We start from the raw sequence: 18,745 nt of genomic DNA on the forward strand, positions 1-18,745 counted from the left end.
AAGTAGTCCCCCACCTTTATCTCTCTTAGCTAGAGTAGTAATTCTAATTAGGGTGTGTCTTAGTCCATTTTGGGGTGCTTAAAACAGAATACCTGAACTTGAGTAATTTATGAAGCAAAGGAATTTATTTCCTACAGTTACAGAGGCTAAGAAGTTCAGGGCTGAGGGGCTACATTTGGTGAGAGCCTTCCTGCCGGTGGCGACACTCTGAAGAGCCTCGAAGTGGCGCAGGGTATCATATGGCAAGGAAGCTGAGCACGCTAACGAGATAGCTCAGGTCTCTCTTCCTCTTCCTGTAAAGCCACCTGTTCCCCTCCCATGATAACTCATTAATCCATTAGCCCAGTAATCTGTGGCTGTTAATCTATTCATGCAGGCAGAGCCCTCATGATCTGATCACTTCTTAAAGGCTCCACCTCTCAATACTGCTACATTAGGAATTAAATTTTCATGTGAGTTTTAGAGGCGACAAATATCCAAACCATGGGTCTCAGGTCTAGGCACATGGGCCTCTATTTCTGTTTACAAGGACACAAGGATTTCAGAAGACCCACGGGCCAACTTAAAAGTGTGGACTAGTATGTGCCTGCAGTTCTACCTGTTTAAACTATAATGTGAGCTAAATGAGAGCCAGCCATAAAAAGTGAAAATAATTTTCCATATCTTACACACACACAAAAAAAAATGGTAAAAGGTTTTAGTCACCATCTAAAGTAAAAAAAAAATAATATTATGAGACTGCTGCATTGCCAAACTGTAAATGAAAAATCATAAAACTGCAAAAATTACTATTTTAAGCAACAAGTCACAAACAACTGAAAATTCAGACAAATGTAAAAATTTAGGGAAAAGAATAAGTTTAAATCCATTCAGCATTTCTGCAAACAGAATGACTTTCAGGTATATTACATTTGTTGAGCTCTGATTTGTACTAGAAAATAGTATGTCTTTCACAATAAGCACAGTGTACATTCTAAAATAAGAAGTCCCATCACATCAAACTACTAAGATGCCAAAGGGTCTGCTATATTTTCAATGGAATAAAATGATATTTATAATAAAATTCCTGCTTTTCAAATCTTCCTTTCTCATCCTGCAATTCCAGAAAGTCTCCCACAGGTACACTACGCATGCCTTAAGAGCTGAGCCCAGAACCAAAGACTGAGGTCTGAATTCTAGATCTCCCATTGCACTGTTAGCCACACTAAGCACAGAGCTGAAAAATACTTTAATTAAAATACTTTAGTTAAAACACTTTCATTAAAATTAAAATACTTTAGTTAAAATACTTCAATTAAAATTAGAATACTTTAAGAAGTCAAACCATTTCTGACTACAGAGTTCAAAATTTTTAAGCAAACTGAAGAAACATTCCAATGACAAGATTACTGATAAAGCCACATGTCAGCAAGTACAAAAGACGAGTGCAGTAGAGGATGACTCTATTAGGTGCTGAACAGAGAACACCCTTTCCAAAGGTATCTGGCATTTCAAGGTGATGGAAATTACACAAACACACCCCATGGCAAATAAATGGGGTCAGGGCACAGCTGGCAAGTATGGCTTTGGTTCCATCACTGAACCTAACGTAACAAACACTGGTGTTGCAATAGTCATTTCTCAGTACATGCATAGTACATGATCTTGGAGATGTGGAGGGGGTATGGAAAAGCAAAAACTCCAGTCAAAATATATCTAAAAGGAAAGACAATAAATACTTCCGGGGTCCTACTAATGAATGAACCCTTGGGAAAACCTGCAGTTCAGCTGACTACACACCTGGCATTAACTGTAACAAGTACACAGTGTTCCATCCCTGACTAATACAATCAATATTTTTCTTCAAACCCACATGCTTTTCCCAGAGATCCAAGAACTGCTGGCTTAATGTTTGTGCTGCTGTTTTGAGTGAGGCACTGGGCGATTTACCTGCATGCAGCAGGGTTTTTGTCTCTGAGCAGAGTTCCAGATAATCTCCAGAGGTGAAAACTTGCTTTTCAAAGTCATTGAGGTTTCAAAACCTCAAATCCCTTTCACATATGACCAACCCAAACTGGGAACTACAACCATTAACATTATTTCAGGACAAGGGGGATATTACCACTGACCCCACAGAAATTCAAACAACCATCAGAAAACATTGTAAATACTTCTATGCACATAAACTAGAAAATCTAGAAGAAATGGATAAATTCCTGAACACATATACCCTCCCAAGACTGAACTAAGAAGAAATCATATCCCTGAAGAGATCAATCAGGATTTCTGAAATTGAGGCAGGAATAAACAGCGTACCAGCCAAAAAAAGCCCAGGACCAGGCAGATTCATAGCTAAATTTTACCAGATGTAAAAAGAAGAGCTGGTATCATTCCTACTGAAACTATTCCAAAAAAAAAAAAAAAAAAAAAATGGAGAAGAGGAACTCCTCTCTAACTCATTCTATGAGGCCAGCATCATCCTGATACCAAAACCTGGCAGAGATACAACAACAAAAGAAAAAAAACTTCAAGCCAATATCCGTAATGAACATCATGCAAAAATCCTCAACAAAATACGGCAAACCAAATCCAGCAGCACATCAAAAAGCTTATCCACCATGATCAAGTAGGCTTTATCCATGGGATGCAAGGTTGGTTCAACATAAGTGATTTGCACACATAAACAGAACTAAAGACAAAAACCACATGATTATCTCAACGGATACAGAGAAGGCATTTGATAAAATTCAACATTGATTCATGTTAAAAAAAAAAAAAAAAGCCCTCAATAAACTAGGTATTAAAGGAAAATACCTCAAAATAATAAAAGCAATATATTACAAACCCATCATGACATCATCATACTAAATGTACAAAAGCTGGAAGCATTCCCCTTGAAAACCAGCACAAGACAAGGATGCCATCTCTCACCACTCCTATTCAACACAGTCGATATGGTGTGTCTGTGTCCCCACCCAAATCTCATATTGAATTCCCACATGTTGTCGGGGGGACCAGGTGGGAGGTAAGTGAACTAAGGGGGCTGGTCTTTCCTGTGCTGTTCTCATGATAGTGAATAAGTCTCACCAGATCTGATGGTTTTAAAAATGGGAGCTTCCAGCCGGGCGCGGTGGCTCAAGCCTGTAATCCCAGCACTTTGGGAGGCTGAGACGGGCGGATCACGAGGTCAGGAGATCGAGACCATCCTGGCTAACACGGTGAAACCCCGTCTCTACTTAAAATACAAAAAAAATGGCCGGGCGAGGTGGCGGCGCCTGTAGTCCCAGCTACTCGGGAGGCTGAGGCAGGAGAATGGCGTGAACCCGGGAGGCGGAGCTTGCAGTGAGCGGAGATCGCGCCACTGTACTCCAGCCTGGGTGACAGAGCGAGACTCCGTCTCAAAAAAAAAAAAAAAAAAAAAAAAAAAAATGGGAGCTTCCCTGTACAAGCTCTCTCCTTCCCTACTGCCATCCACATAAGACGTGACTTGCTCGTCTTTGTCTTCCACCATGATTGTGAAGCCTCTCCAGACACATGGGACTGTAAGTCCATTGAACCCTTTTTCCTGTATAAATTACCCAGTCTCAGGAATGTCTTTATCAGCAGCATGACAACGGACTAATACAATATTACTGGAAGTCCTAGCCAGGGCAATCTAGGAAGAGAAAGAAAAAGAAAGAAAAAGGGAAGGAAGGAAGGAATGAAAGGAGGAAGGGAGGAAGAGAGGAAGGCAGGAAGGAAGGAAGGGAGGGAGGGAGGCGGGGAGGAAGGGAGGGAGGGTTCAAATAGTAAGAGAGAAAGTCAAACTATCCCTGTCTGCAGATGACATGATCCTATATATGGAAAACCCCAGTCTCAGCCCAAAAACTTCTTAAGCTGATAAAAAAACTTTAGCAAAATCTCAGGATACAAAATTGATGTGCAAATATCACTAGCATTCCTATACACCAACAACAGTCAAGCCAAGAGCCAAATCAGGAACAAACTGCCATTCACAATTGCCACAAAAAAATAAGATACCTAGGAATACAGCTAATTAGGGAGGTGAAAGATTTCTACAAGAAGAAGTACAAAATACTGCCCAAAGAAATCAGAGATGACATAAACAAATACACAAATATTACATGTTCATGGATAGGAAGAATTAATATCATTAAAATGGCCATAGTGCCCAAAGCAATTTACAGATTCAATGCTATTCTAAACTACCACTGAGATTCTTCGCAAACTGGAAAAAACCTATTCTAAAATCCATATGGAACCAAAAAAGAGCCCAAATAACCAAAACAATCCTAAGCAAAAGAATAAAGCCGGAGGCATCACACTACCCAACTTCAAACTATACTGCAGGGCTACAGTAACCAAACAGCATGATACGGGTACAAAAACAGACACACAGACCAATGGAACAGAAAAAAGAGCCCAGAAATAAGGCTGCACACCTAAAACTATCTGATCTTCTACAAACCTGAGAGATCATAGTTGTAGGTGTGCAGCCTTATTTCTTTAGTCCTAATAGTCTGATGAGTCTGTGGCTCATTATTCCATTGAGGCTCAGTTAAACAAATGACTATCATTTATTATTCTACTGAGGCCCAACTAAATAAATGCCTCTTACACAGTTATAATTCTCCTTTATTCCTAAATGACAACACTACAGTTAAACCTCTCCCAACACCATAAATGGGGAACCGCCCGTCACCTGTAGAGTTGAACACTGTCTTACCCGGCATGGTCCAGTGAAACCAAAAGAAACATAAACAAACACGCTCAGACAAATTACACCACAGACTGAAGGCTTAAAGATCTTATGTAACAACCATAAATTACTGCAAATTGCTGCACTTCTAAAGTATTTGGCATCATGGATGCTTCTTACAGTCAACTGATAAGGACAGTTTCACCATCCCAGAAGGCAGGCAGGTGTTTGCAATAAAGAGATTTTTTAGAAAATAAAACAATCAACACTAGCTACTGCACATGTGCACTCACTCCCTACCCTCCTTAGCAGGAAGTGAAAGTATATGCCAAACTGAGACCTAACCCACTGCCAGAAAACCCCTTGTCCTATTCTTTCTAGGATTAAGACTTGACTTTAAGAAGTGTTTTGTGTTAAAATGTTACACACAAAATTAGACCGGGGCTACCTTACTATTTTGATTATTAAAAGTTAAGGATGGAAGAATAATTTCTTATATATATATATGTATGAATGATGCTAGGTTTAATATGTATATAAAATACTAGGTTTAATATTAAGTGTTATGTATTTAATACTATTAGTATTTTATATATTTTATATATATTTTATATTTTTTATAAATATTTTTATTTTATTTTATATATTTTATATTTTATTTTATTTTACATATTTTATATATAAAATTTTATATATATTTTATATATTTATATATAAATTTTATATATATAAATATATTTTATATTTTATATACTAAGTATTAAACCTATAGTAATATTACTAATACTTAGTATTAAGTACTAAGTACTAAATATTAATACTAAGTATTAAACCTAGTATTTTATATACATATAAAACACTATATATATATATAAACGCTAGGTATATACATATAAAACACTAGGTGTATACATATACACACTAGGTTTAAACCTAGTACTTTATACATATGTATATATAAAACCTAGTATTTAATATACAGATAATACTAGGTTTAATACATATATTATACTAGGTATTTATATATAGAGACCTCCAACTCTATATATACACTCACATATATATTTATAAATCAAAGCTGAATATATATATTAAAGTTGAAAGTCTTCTGAGACCTGCCCTAAACACTGCAGCTTCACTATCAGGAGGGGTCAGATAGAGAAATGGAGGTGCCGATCACTTATGAGAAACATTCTGACATTGTTAATGATTCACGAAGCCTCCTTTCTTTAGGGTCCTAAATACCACTTGAAAATTTAGTAGTGGATGAGCTTCTAAAAAGGTAATGACTGCTTTCTGGTGTTAAAATATCTACCTTCCTAAAAGCCAGAACTGGTTATATCTTTTTGGTGGACAGAAAACCCTCATGAGAAGGGCAAAAGAGAACGTCAGGGATAGTGATAAAGTTATCTCTGGGGAAGTAGGAAGAAGAAAAGAACTGGAAAGGAAGGAGGGGTTCGCTGTAATAGTCTAAAAAAATAGAAAATGAAGCAAATATGTTAAAATATTAACATTTATTCAATCTGAGTGATAGGTACACAGAAATTGATTACCTTTATTTATCTTTTAATTTTTCTACAGGTTTAAAGCACTTTATAACAAAAAAAAATTAAAGTAAAATTTAAGTGAAAAGAAGACACAAAAGGCACAAAGAAATGCAGACAGGTGCTTAAGAAATGCTAAGTGGCAAAGTTCAATCATGCTGCTTTCATTAAATGTAATTGCCAAGCAACACAATAAATACACACAAGCCTCCCGGGAACACTAAACTCCAAGATAACATACACTAAAGTCAGAACTCACTTTATAGTTTTACATTTTATTACAAGATAGTTCTATGATATCCGTATCGTTTACATATCATTTACAAAAGACACAACATTCATTTTTTTGCCAAACAAAATGCAAGTCCATAAACAAAGTTGAACTGAAGGATATGCACTATTATTTAATTGCACTATTATTTAATTATATGTACATTTGCTCATCTATATGAAAGCCAAACTCCAGGAGGCACAAATATGGCAGCCTGTTTCTTGGGCTAAAGCTAAGTGGGGTCAGGGTGTAACTGACATAAAAATACACATTTCTTTTTAGCATTCTTTCGGAGACCAACAGCAGGATTTAGGCCTATGCTAACAAACACAGCTGCTGCCACAAAGAGGAAACAAAAAATCCACAGCCTTCTTTCCTCTCCTGAATCCTCTACCAAATGGTCCATACCAACAACTGAATGAACTGAATGACAGCCATTTAGAGCCGACAAGGCCTCAATGGACCTTGTCACCAGTTTTTCCACATATCTGTTTTGGGATACACATATCATGAGATCATTAGATTAGGGTATAAGGCTGCTAATTAATACACCAATTCTGTGGTTTGCTTTGACCACCTAACCACATGCAAAATTTTAAAAAATATCACAGAATTTACAAACTGTTAGCATAGAGGTCAAATCTGAATACTTTATTGGACACACAACATTTCTTTAAAATTTGAGTTGGGAAAATACTCATAAAAGTCTGGATTTGTATATTCTCTTTTCTAATTATCAGAACATCTGGTCACAGTGAGCCCCTGCACTCACCTGGTTTGAGCTAAGTAGTAGCTGCTCAATTTATATAAGGCCTGTTCACCACAGCTCCCACCACTCCCTATCACCTACATAAACCAACATCATGTATTCATTCTACTTGCCCTGCCACTGTGGGTATTTTAATTTGGGGCATAATCATAAGGGTGCTATACCTCAGAGGCCCTGGAAATGAACAGATTCTCCTAAGAACAAAATCAGGAGGTGGGAACAAGACAGGGAGAAAGCGCTTGGTGTATTGAATTTTGAATTCCAATACAGGTGAGAAGAGGGAAGGTAAAGCTTGAAGCAGAAGTTGTCTCCCACCATTTACCTATGCACATTCCCACGGCCCTGGCTATACAGCACCAACATTAACAACTCCTTTTCTTACACTGGTGTTTTCCCTAAATGCACAAGATTCCTGATTCTGAACACTTCTGTCACCTCTGCTCTGATATTGCCTAAGGACTCATGGAGGTGTACTGGCTTGTTTTTGATGCAAAGCTCCCCCAAACCAAGCCAGTCACGGGAATTCCTTTCTACTTGCTAATTCACCAGATATTCACAAATGCTGTGCCCAAACTCTTATCAAGTAAACTAAGCATCAAACTGTGACATTTTGTAAACCACGAAGAAAAAAATATACAGTTAAAAAGCAAAAGGTGTCTGATGCAGAGAGGAGAAATTACTCATCAACACAAAATTAAGTGTCAGAGACAAGCACACAAAAAAGGCAGAGGGAGATGGAACAGAACACCATTAATTAGCTTTAAGAATATATAAATATTTCCATATCAAATTAAATTTCCAAGGAAGGGCTAGATGCAGTGGCTCATGCCTGCAATCCCAGCACTTTGGGAGGCTGAGGCTGGCGGATCACTCGAGGGCAGGAGTTCAAGACCAGCCTGGCCAACACGTTGAAACCCCATCTCTACTAAAAATACAAAAAGTAGCTGGGTGTGGTGGAACACGCCTGTAGTCCCAGCTACTCAGGAGAAGGCTGAGGCAGGAGAATCACGTGAACCTAGGAGACTGCAGTGAGCCGAGATCGTGCCACTGTACTCTAGCCTGGGCGACAGAGCAAGATCCCGTTTCAAAAAAAAAAAAAAAAAAAAAATTCCAAGGAAGAACTGCAACTAGCTCTCTATTGTGCAGAGATACATATACAGGTACATACATACATGTACATATCAATGCATACATACACAAATAAACACACACGCACATATATGTACACAGCCATAATAATGACAAAGTGCAGGTTATGTTAGTACTATGCTTACACTACACTATATTTAACAAAAAGAGAGACCTCGTAGAAAGAGTTTCCAGAGTTCACAGTACATCAATCTCATAGCACTTTATTTTATCAAACCTAATTTTCCTGATCAGAAGTGTCGAAGTTCACGTTCTCATTAGTGCCGGCAGAGTTCCGAGAAACATTTCACAATCTAAAAGGAGTCTTTCTCTTTAGAGTTACAGTATCACTGGCGGAAAAGAACAAAAGCCAAATCCACACATAATTTCCACAACTTGTTTTTTTCCTACCACAGATAGAAAAGAAGGTAAACACTCACTGCAGAGAGCTGGCTCCATGTGGATCTCAATGGCTTATGGTGAATCACAATTTTTTCATCTGACTTCTGTTCTTTGGGCTCCGACTCTTCATCAGAATCAATGTCAAGGGCCTTTTCCTTGTAGTTTTGATACAGGACAGCATTTTCTGCAAGAAAACAAGGCCTATGTGTCACTAATTGTTCTCAATCATTATGTTACTTGTTCTAAATAAACATCATATGTACCCAATGTTTGGCCTCCAATTTTATAAACAACAGAGAGACAAACAGATTTAGTCCCTGAAGAATAATTACAGAAAAGTGATTTTCTCATTCACATAGCTCTATCGCAAGCTCAAGTGCAGGGGAGGAGGAGGAGTCCATATAGAGAATGTCAACGGAAGCAAAGTTTCCATGTTTCTGTCCACTACTCATGAAAGACAGTCAGGCCTATTAAATCACTGTAATTTAGGTTAAATTACATCCTACCTTTTATTTCAGGTCCGTCACCATTCATTTATCTATTTAATAAACACTTATTGTATATCTATGATGTGCCAAGGGCTGAAAGTAAAATGGAAAACAAAAGAAAGACACCCCTCATGCCTTATGAATAAGTTTATTCATAAGTTTAATAAGAAAAACTGTCAAATTCACTCATGCATTTATTCATTCAACTGTTACTTAGAAAACACCTACACCTACTAAGAACCTAGTAGGTTGTCCCACAAGAAGCAACAGCTTAGCACCTGTTATTCTACAGTAATAGAAACAAAATAAAAATCTCAATCTTCAGGAGCTGATACTAAAGCATGAGAGAACTGCAATAAATAAGCAAGTAACTTTGATAGTATTTTGATGCTGATAAGTGTCATGAAGAAACATGAAACAGGGAAGGGGGGTAGAAAGTGCTGGGAGGAGGGCATGTAGATTTTAAGTAGGGTAGTTTAGGAAGGCCTCACTGGGGTGACAATTAAGTAGAGACACAGAAGAGGTGAGAAAGTGAGCCACCTGTATCAAAACTACAACGAAAAGGCCCTTGATGTTGACTCTGATGAAGAACTGGTGCCCAAACAGCATCTCACTGGGGCACAGCAAGTATAAAGCCCTGGGGCATGAGTCTACTTGGTATGTCTGTATGTATCAAGAGCAGCAAGGATGACTGCATGGCTGAAGTACCAAGAAAATGGGCAGAAAGTACAGAAGATGGGAGTTGAAGCCGGCCATGGTGGCTCACACCTGTAGTCTCAGCACTTTGGGAGGCTGAGGTGGGCAGATCACTTGAGGTCGGGAGTTTGAGACCAGCCTGGGCAACATAGAGAGACCTCGCCTCTATCAAAAAAACAACAAATTAGCTGAGTGTGGTGGTGTTCCCCTGTGGTCCCAGGTACTCGGGAGGCTGAGGCAGGAGAATAGCCTGAACCTGGGAAGCAGAGGTTGCAATGAACCGAGATCACGCCACTGCACTCCAGACTAGACCCCGTCTCAAAAAAAAAAAAAGAAGAAGAAGAACATAGGAGTTGAGGGTGACCAGAGGGCTTTTAGAAATTTTTTTTTTTAATTTCTAGGTCATTATATTTGAGAAGAAATGAGAGGATACACAGAAACAGCTCCTTATAAAAGGAAGTAACATAAAACTAGTTATAATGAAGTAGGGCCTTGCCTCAGCCATTAAAGGACTTTGATTTTTACTCAAAATGTGATGGGAAGTCGCTATAAGTTTGAGGACATAATGATCTTACACAAATACATGCTTACGAACTGAAGGATTTATATACAGGTACGAACAGACTGTCAGTAGGGTGTGATGTAGTCTGGCAGTCAGGTATTTGGTCAATGAGGAAAGTCTAAGGTCTGAAAGCTGAGAAGCCACAAAGCTAAAGGAAAAGCACACACAAAAGCTATAATGGGAACATAAGAGGAAACATAATACAGTCATGCATTGCATAACATTGTTTTGATCAATGACAAACCACATTTACAACGGTGGTCCCATATGTTATAAAGGAGCTAAAAAATTCCTATCACCTAGTCATCTTAATGTTGTAGTGTACCACATTACTCACACGTCTATGGTAATGCTGGTGTAAACAAACTGACTGCACTGCCAAAAATATAAAAGTACAGCACATACAATTATGTACAGTTCATGATACTTGATAATGATAATAAACTATGTTACTGGTTTATGTATTTACTATACCATACTTTTTATCATTATTTTAGAGTGTACTCCTACTTACCAAAAAAAAAAAAAAAAAAAAAAAGTTAACTGTGAACCAGCGTCAGGCAGGTCCTTCAGGAGGTATTCCAGAAGAAGACATTGTTATCATGGAAGATGAAAGCCCCATGCATGTTATTGTCCCTGAAGACCTTCTTGTGGGACACGATATTGAGATGGAGGACAGTGATATTGATGATTCTGACCCTCTGCAGGCCTAGGCTAATCCATGTGTTTAGTTTCAACAAAAGAATTTCAAAAGTAAAAATGAAAATTTTTTACAATAAGAAAATGCTTACCAAATAGGTACGTAAAGAAATAAAAATATATTTCTGCACAGCTGTACAGTGCATTTGTGTTTTAAGCTGTGTTAAAACTAGAGTTTAAAAGTTTCAAAAATTTTTAAATTTTACAAAATAAGTTACAGTAAGCTAAAGTTAATTTATTATTGAAGAAAAAAGTTTTTAAATAAATTTAATGTAGCTTAAGTGTACACTATTTATGACGTCTACAATACTGTACGGTAATGTTCTAGGCCTTCCCATTCACTCACTACTCATTCACTGACTCACCCAGAGCCACTTTCAGTACTGCTAGCTCCATTCACGGTAAGAGTCCTATAGAAGAGTACCATTTTTAATTTTTTACATCGTATTTTTACTGTACTTTTTCTGTTTAGATACACACATATCACTGTGTTACAGCTACCTACAGTATTCAGTACAGTAACATGCTGTACAGGTTTGGCTGTACCATATGTCCTAGGCTATACCATCTGGTTTGTGTAAGTACGCCCTATGATGTCTGCACAACAACAAAATTGCCCAAGGATGTATTTCTCAGAACGTATCCTCATCATTAAGTGATACACCGCTATATCTTAAAAGAACTAGGGAGAGTCAATGTGGTTAAAGCTTAGGTATGTCTAGTGGCCACGTTGTACAAGGTGAGTTTAGAGAAATAAGCCAGACAGTCCAAATCAACAAAATACTTGTAGGCAATGCTAAAAACTGGATTTTACCCTGAGTACAAAAGGATTGAGTTTCTTTCACACTGTCATGATAGCATCTCTTTCCTGAACACAATGGGACTCCATGAAAAGGGAAGACTGGCTTAGAGTAGAGAACAAAACATTGACTACCTAGGAGACTAAGAAGCTATTGCGGTAGTCAATGAAAGATGATGGAGGTTTGAGCTATATAACATAGAACAGACTGGTGAAAGACTAGATATGGGGGCAGAGAGAAGGAGGTGTTAAGGATGTTTCCTAGGTCTGCAGGCCTCACAACCAGAAAGTAGGAGATGGGAACACCAGAAGAGATTAGGTTTAGTGGGGAAGATTATGAGTTTGGTTTGGGGCATTTTGAGTTTGAATTGCCTTTCCCATCTACCAAAACAAGCAAGCATCTGCCCCTTTTCTCATCAACTATAGATTATTCTGTATGCACTATGACTAAAGTAACACTATGCAAGATTTTACTGGTCTCTGATTGTCATGCTATGTAAAGTAGATTACGAGGGTAAAGACTGAGTCTCCCCTAGTCTTTAAAGCACTAAGTAGTTGGCACAAAGTATATGCATAACATTGCTGATAGATTTCTCATTTTCACAACATAGGCAACATTATTATTAATCTCATTTCACACATGAGGTGGCTCAGTGAGGGCCCAGTTATATAAAGGGTTTTTCTCAGTATCACTCAACTGATGAATAGGAGCAGGTCTGCCTGGCTCTATCTAATATCACAGATTCTCACTATTTGGCCACACTGCTTCCCCAGTTACATTCTTGTTAATCATTAACTGTAAGAATCCTGCATTCCTCATGTACATATATATGTGTGAAAAAAAATTTCTAGGTCATTATATTTGAGAAGAAATGAGAGGATACACAGAAACAACTTCTTATAAAAGGAAATAACATAAAACTAGTTACAATGAAGTCTAGTCTCTGACTTAAAAAAAAATCTTAAAATTTTAAACTCTCTTAGGCAAAGGTCACAAAATAAATACCAAATTCCAGGGAATGTAAAGCATCTCCTTAGGTAAATATTAGGTAGATGCTGTTCACTTCATAGAGTGCTATAAGAAGCAGCAAATGGGACTAAGAACTAGATCTGTGTCCTACTATTGGCTCTGTAACTAGGTGTGACAGTAGACAAGGTGCCAAACCTCTCAGATCTTCTGGTTTCTTCAATTATGAAATTAGGGAGATGAACTTATTCCAACCAGCTAAATACTATATCGGGATTTCCTAAGATTGGTGCGGTGAATGAATTTTTATAGATGAGTCATTTTTAAATGTTCCAATGGGAAACTCATCTTTATAAAAATTATACAGGGAATTATTTGATAATCACCTAAGGCTACGTATTTTATAACTCTGGATGGTTGCACATTTGCTTGACTTATAGAGGGGCATCCCCTTCTTCATTATTCTTCGAAGGTTGGAAAATCTTCACACTTCAAAACATGACAAAAAGTAACTACCCTCACTACCACCATGACCCTCCAGCCCAACAAGTGCTACAGCTGGGACTGCTCCTTTCATGCTCTTCCAGTTGGCTGACACTTGACCCATCTATTTACAGAAAGTCCATTAATCTGACTAGGGTTTGAACACCTGGTTGAAGCTGCTTTTGTTTTTGAGATCTTTAATAAAAATACTACATGGGTTGCAAAGTCTTGAGAGTACGTTTTTGTCAGTCAGGAGAGTTAGATTTCCCCCAAAGTTGAAACTTAATAAGGAAACAGGAAATCAGAAATGATAATAAAATGTGGAAATATGGGCAGAATACTAAGTCAAAGGAAATGTGACCTAAAGAAATATGACTTCAAATCTAAATGCCAAAATCAGAATTTTTAACTAAAAAGCTAGAGCTTGGTCTTATTCTTTCTCTGTTTCCTGAGGGACATGGGGATGGAGCCAAGGTAGAGAAGAATTAAAAATCCCAGGACATTGACTGAAAAAGTTATCAGCCTATAAAAAATGCCATTAACTATATTCACCATTAGCATTACTAGGTAAAAATTTAGCTTAATGAGAAGCTTTGGACTGTATAATTTGGGAAGAAGTTGAACATATTTCTCATCTTAAGCATTTTTGTTACTGTAGTTGGATTTCAACTTATAATTGGCATTCCACATTGAAACAGCAATAAAAGTTTTGAAAATTAAATGCTTACCTTCCCCATCAAATGTTCCTTGTCCTTTCAGCATTTTTTTCTAAGAGACAAAAAAAAAGCAAAAAAAAAAGGAGAAGCAAACTATGTATGAATGAGCCAAATACAAAATATGGCTATTTTAAGTACTTTTTTTTTTTTTTTGTCATTTCATTAATTAGATTTCCAAGAGCACAGAGAAGCTGAGCCCCGGAGGAGTTCACCCATTTGATAACTACAATTCACTGAAACAATGAAATAAAACGTACAAGATCTCCCATACCCTGTCAAAACAGACTGAGAATCCTCAAATAACTAGCAGGTCAGCTCATTTTACTACTCGTGATTCACCATCACTGTTAAATTGAACTTTGCTATACTTGCAGAGTTGGAAAAAACACATAAAATGTTATGTAATTTCTTTAAGACCATGGGCTCTAAAATAAAACAGGCTTGCTTGTGTTTTGCATATGTGACATTTATATAGACTGGTTCCAGTGCTCTGATTAACCAAGAAAAAATGTGGCTGCCAAAAAGAATCTCTGCCCTATTGCTGAGATCTGTCTTGTTTCTGCGGAAGGCAGCATACACTCCAAAATATCCCTCTTCAGTTTTCCCTGTTTCTTTAGGTCATATTTGGCAATATTTTAATAAGTGCAGCTAATGGGACAATACAGGGGAGCAATACCACAACAGTGTCACTCTAACCTGAAGTTTTCAGCTGCCAATTTGTTAAATGCACTCAAGGATGAATGGGCATACAACGGGAATAAAACACAACCATAGGCCATGGTGACAAAAACAAGCAACAAAAAAGATGACAAAAGATTTGTGTCTTTTGTGATCCTGGCAGTTGATTTTCAAATTCACATTCTACCTGAATGACATCAAGTGTGTAGTAACCACTCAAAAAACAATTCAGTAGGTAAAAGCAAAAAAATAATCAACAGGCTCAAACAGGAATCAGTATTTTTCTGAATCAGCTGTGATAACAGCTACCATTGACTGAAACCTCTGAGCAAACTCCAGACAACTTGACTGCAGAGTGCGGGTCTGAGCATGCTCCTCCCCCTTTCAGCTATCTCTTTTAAAAGTGGTCAAGACTCACTCAGCCAATAATCTGCCATATTTCACTCTTGTCCCCCCAATTCTGCCTGAGCTTAGAAATTTAAAGGTGATGAATTTCACTTCTTCCAACAAAGCTGCACTAAACTCGGCTGTGCCGGCCAGCATCAAAGTGGCCAAGAGCTGGATGTACACTAGTAATCAACAGCAAAACACAGAATTAAAAGGGAATGACTTATTCGGGTTTTCTCTATGCTCCTCCTCCCCAGCCCCAACACATTTACTTTTGGCTTAGTGAATGGCGTGTCACACTCCTGCCCACTTTTACCTTTATCCTTCCCAGACTGGAAAACTTCTCCTTGTCTTCCATCACTGCTTTCAGAACAGGCTGGGACATTCTGTTCTTCTTCTTCGAACTGGTAGGACTGTCAAAATCAAAGCCACTGACCACTGCCCTGCGATAAGACGTGGACCGCAAGCCTCTCCGCAGAGACCCTGGGCTATCCACGTCGTTATCGAACTCACTCTCCTCCCCTGCGTGACCCAGAGGTCCTCCTAGGCCCTCCACCATGCTGCGCACCTTGAGGAGTCTCTTGTGGGGCTCCACATTCTGATTGTTTGATTTACTTATTTTAATTTCCGAGGCCAGACTCTTCGGAATGATCTGCTGCTTCCCCACTTTGAGGGCGGCGGGGCTGTTTGTACTCAAAACCACGGAAGGATTCTCGAGGAGCTCGTTCTCCTGGGAGGGGAGCCTTTGGAGGGGAAGTTTTTGTTCTGAAGAACTTTTCTGGGGCGCAGGAGACAGCCCCCGTTCGGGCTCCTTAGCCTTCTGGCTGGACTGTGAACCCGACCCAGGAGAATCGTTATTAGCGGTAAGGCCATTTGCAGTGGGCGAAGGCACCGGGCTGGCATTCAACCCAGTCGGGTCCTCTTCGGGGGTGCAGGGGGCGGGCGCGTTAGGAGTCCGCGGAGAGCGCAGAACCGGCGGCGGCGGCGCAGGCAAGGTCACCGGGCCATTTGCTGGGGATTTCGGGGAGCCTCCCGGCACCGCTTTGGGGAGCTTGGGTGACTTGGGCCGTCGAAGTCGAGGAGAGGCAGCCCTGTACTCCGGGGATGCCGTCCCACCATTGGCCACCGCTCTCCGCTGGGCTCCCAGAAGCAGGGGGCTCCTATGTACCATCCTGCTGTCCGAGTCGGTGGGCACCTGGGCGAGAGTCTGCGCTGCAGGGAGCGTCCCTCGGTCCTCCACCGGAAAATCCGTAATTAGCAACCCGTTGGGGCTCTGGTAGGACTGGGGCCTCGGCTTGCTCCGGCCCAGCAGCTGGGGCTGAGGAATCGACCGCCTCCGCCACAAAGGGGTTATGCTGTTGCTAGAAAAATCCACTTCGCTCTCGCCGTCCATAGCCGGGCCTCGAAGTCAGCCCCGGTAGGAGCAACACCGAGTCAGTCTTGCCTAAAGAGGAAAGAAGTTAGGAAACTGTGCCTGCGGATAGGCGGGGACGCCTGGCCGACTCGCGTGCTCCGAGTCCGGCGGTCCCCCTGCTGCTGCGCAGGACACGACTGCACCGCACTTACCCGCCCTTTCTCGGGCAAAAACTGCACCACTGCGGTGCGCGGTCCCAGGCAGAAATCTGGGGTGCCGCCCAAATGGATTAATCCAGTCAACTCCGCGTCCCTCCCACGCCAAAAGACCACCCGCACCAAAGGAGCCCGCCACCAATTCACTGAGTGCAAGCCGAGGCACAAGAAACTTGGGACGAGTTCAGCTTTCTTGGGAAACTCGCCGCGGGACGCTCCCTTCTGTCGCCATCCAGCCGCCCGCCCTCAGCGTGGGTACCCTCGTGCTCCAGATGCGCGGCTCCCAGGCAAATTTACCTTCTGGGACTTGTAATGTCCGGGGCCAAGGAGCACCCACTGCCCCGTGGGTGGCCCGGGTCCGGGACCGAAGCGCCGCCGCGAGAGCTTAAGAGAACGCTGCCGCAGACCGCGGCACCGGCCCCGCCCCCACGCCTGACTACGCCCACACACTTGGCCCCGCCCCCGTTCCGGCCCCGCCCAGATCCGCCTCCGTTGCTGCCAGAAGCAAGAAGCTGTCTTCCCGCCCCCGCGCGCCTGCAATCAGCCCCAGTCTGCCCGGGAAACAGAGGAGCGCACCTGAGGTGGGTTCTGAGCTCCAGCGTTTGGGCTGGAAGTTGCGGACTAGTAGCTGCGGCGGCACTGGAGTGTAGGCGCGCGGGGTTGTTGCCAGGGGCATAGCGTGAGAATAAGCAAGGGAGTCCTGCTGAATTGCAGCTTAGGAAGCCCTGAATCCCGGAGGTGTGTTGAAACAGAACGCGCGGCGGAGTAGACTTTGTGAGACGCGTGGGTAGTAGCGCAGCATTCTAACGCAGAGTCATGCCCACTCAGCATTCAGGTGGGCTTGTTTCACTGCTGAAAATGCATTATAATATAAACAGATAGATGTGCTTGTTTGTGCCTAGAGTCTTTCCGTAGGAAAGACTGGCAGCTCTGAAGTGGGAAACTGGGTGACTAGGAAACCGGAGGGACGGAGAGTTTTCATGTAATTATTTTTGGTCCTTGTATGCTTTGAATCTTGAAATCTATCTATGAAAAATAAGCTCAATTTACACTACAAAAATAGTATTGGTTTCTAACAGTACATAGAGTAAAACTCAAAATCCTTACCATGGCTTACAAGAAGACTGCACTACTGCCGTAACTCTTCAGCCTAGTCTTTCCATCATCACTTTCTCCTTCGTTATTTTTTTGGCCACACTCAAAGTTTGATAGCTTCAGAACCTTCCGTTTCGTTCCTTCTTGACCTGACTTGACACTGCATGAGAAAGGCAGTGTCCGCTCCTTAATTATACCATTGCCCCGTTTATTTTCCCAGTCACTTGTTCTCTTCTATTTCTGCACTTGTCAAATTTTGTATATTATATATATGTATTTATGTGTTTATGTTTATTGTCTGTTTTGTCTTTACAAGGTAATTTCCATGAGGGCAGGGGTCATGTTTTTGGTTTTTTTTTTTTTCTCCGTATTTCAGGCACATGGTAGGCACTTAATATTTATTTAATGAATGAGTGAATCAATGACAGGAATGAAGTGAAAACAGTGACCATTTCTTCCAAAGTGCTTGGTTGCCAAATAGTAGAAAGATGGCTGTGTCTTGGCCAGTCTCCTGCTGTGTGACAATAATCAGGCAAACTTGAGAAGACAAATAATTTTAGACCATAAGAGCTGTGTAATTGATTCTATTAGCAAGACATATGGGCCCTTCTCCAAGTTCTCTTTCAGCATTCATGCATTCAGCAGGGATGCAGTGAGCATCCATTGTGTGCAAGTTATGCTGCCTGTTTTTGCCCTAAATTGAATGCAATGGCCAAAAATATTAAGATGTGATCTTTGAGTGGTGAGATGAAGGATAATATGTTTCATGCTTCTTTATATTTTTCTGTACTTACAAAATATACTGTGCAATGAA

At 40.4% G+C, this 18,745-nt stretch overlaps 1 protein-coding gene across 4 annotated transcripts in view; it reads right to left on the reverse strand.

Moving 5' to 3' along the window:
• Window positions 1-17,641, reverse strand: part of ARHGEF26 (Rho guanine nucleotide exchange factor 26) — a 142,551-nt gene extending 124,910 nt beyond the window's left edge. For 2 of the 4 annotated variants that reach the window (XM_025375553.1, XM_025375556.1), the window contains exons 1-4: window positions 17,134-17,288; window positions 15,584-16,711; window positions 14,215-14,254; window positions 8,831-8,976 (exon numbers count right to left, since the gene is read on the reverse strand). In XM_025375553.1, the coding sequence (XP_025231338.1) occupies window positions 8,831-8,976; window positions 14,215-14,254; window positions 15,584-16,660 (1,263 nt within the window). In that variant the 5' untranslated portion in view covers window positions 16,661-16,711; window positions 17,134-17,288. Of the gene's footprint in view, window positions 1-8,830; window positions 8,977-14,214; window positions 14,255-15,583; window positions 16,886-17,133; window positions 17,289-17,412 lie in introns of those variants that run through there. The other 2 variants (XM_025375554.1, XM_025375555.1) reach the window with 2 other exon arrangements.
• Between the last annotated feature and the right edge of the window lie 1,104 nt (window positions 17,642-18,745).

This window comes from Theropithecus gelada, chromosome 2 (assembly GCF_003255815.1).
Source record: "Theropithecus gelada isolate Dixy chromosome 2, Tgel_1.0, whole genome shotgun sequence".
Taxonomy (NCBI): Eukaryota; Metazoa; Chordata; class Mammalia; order Primates; family Cercopithecidae; genus Theropithecus; species Theropithecus gelada.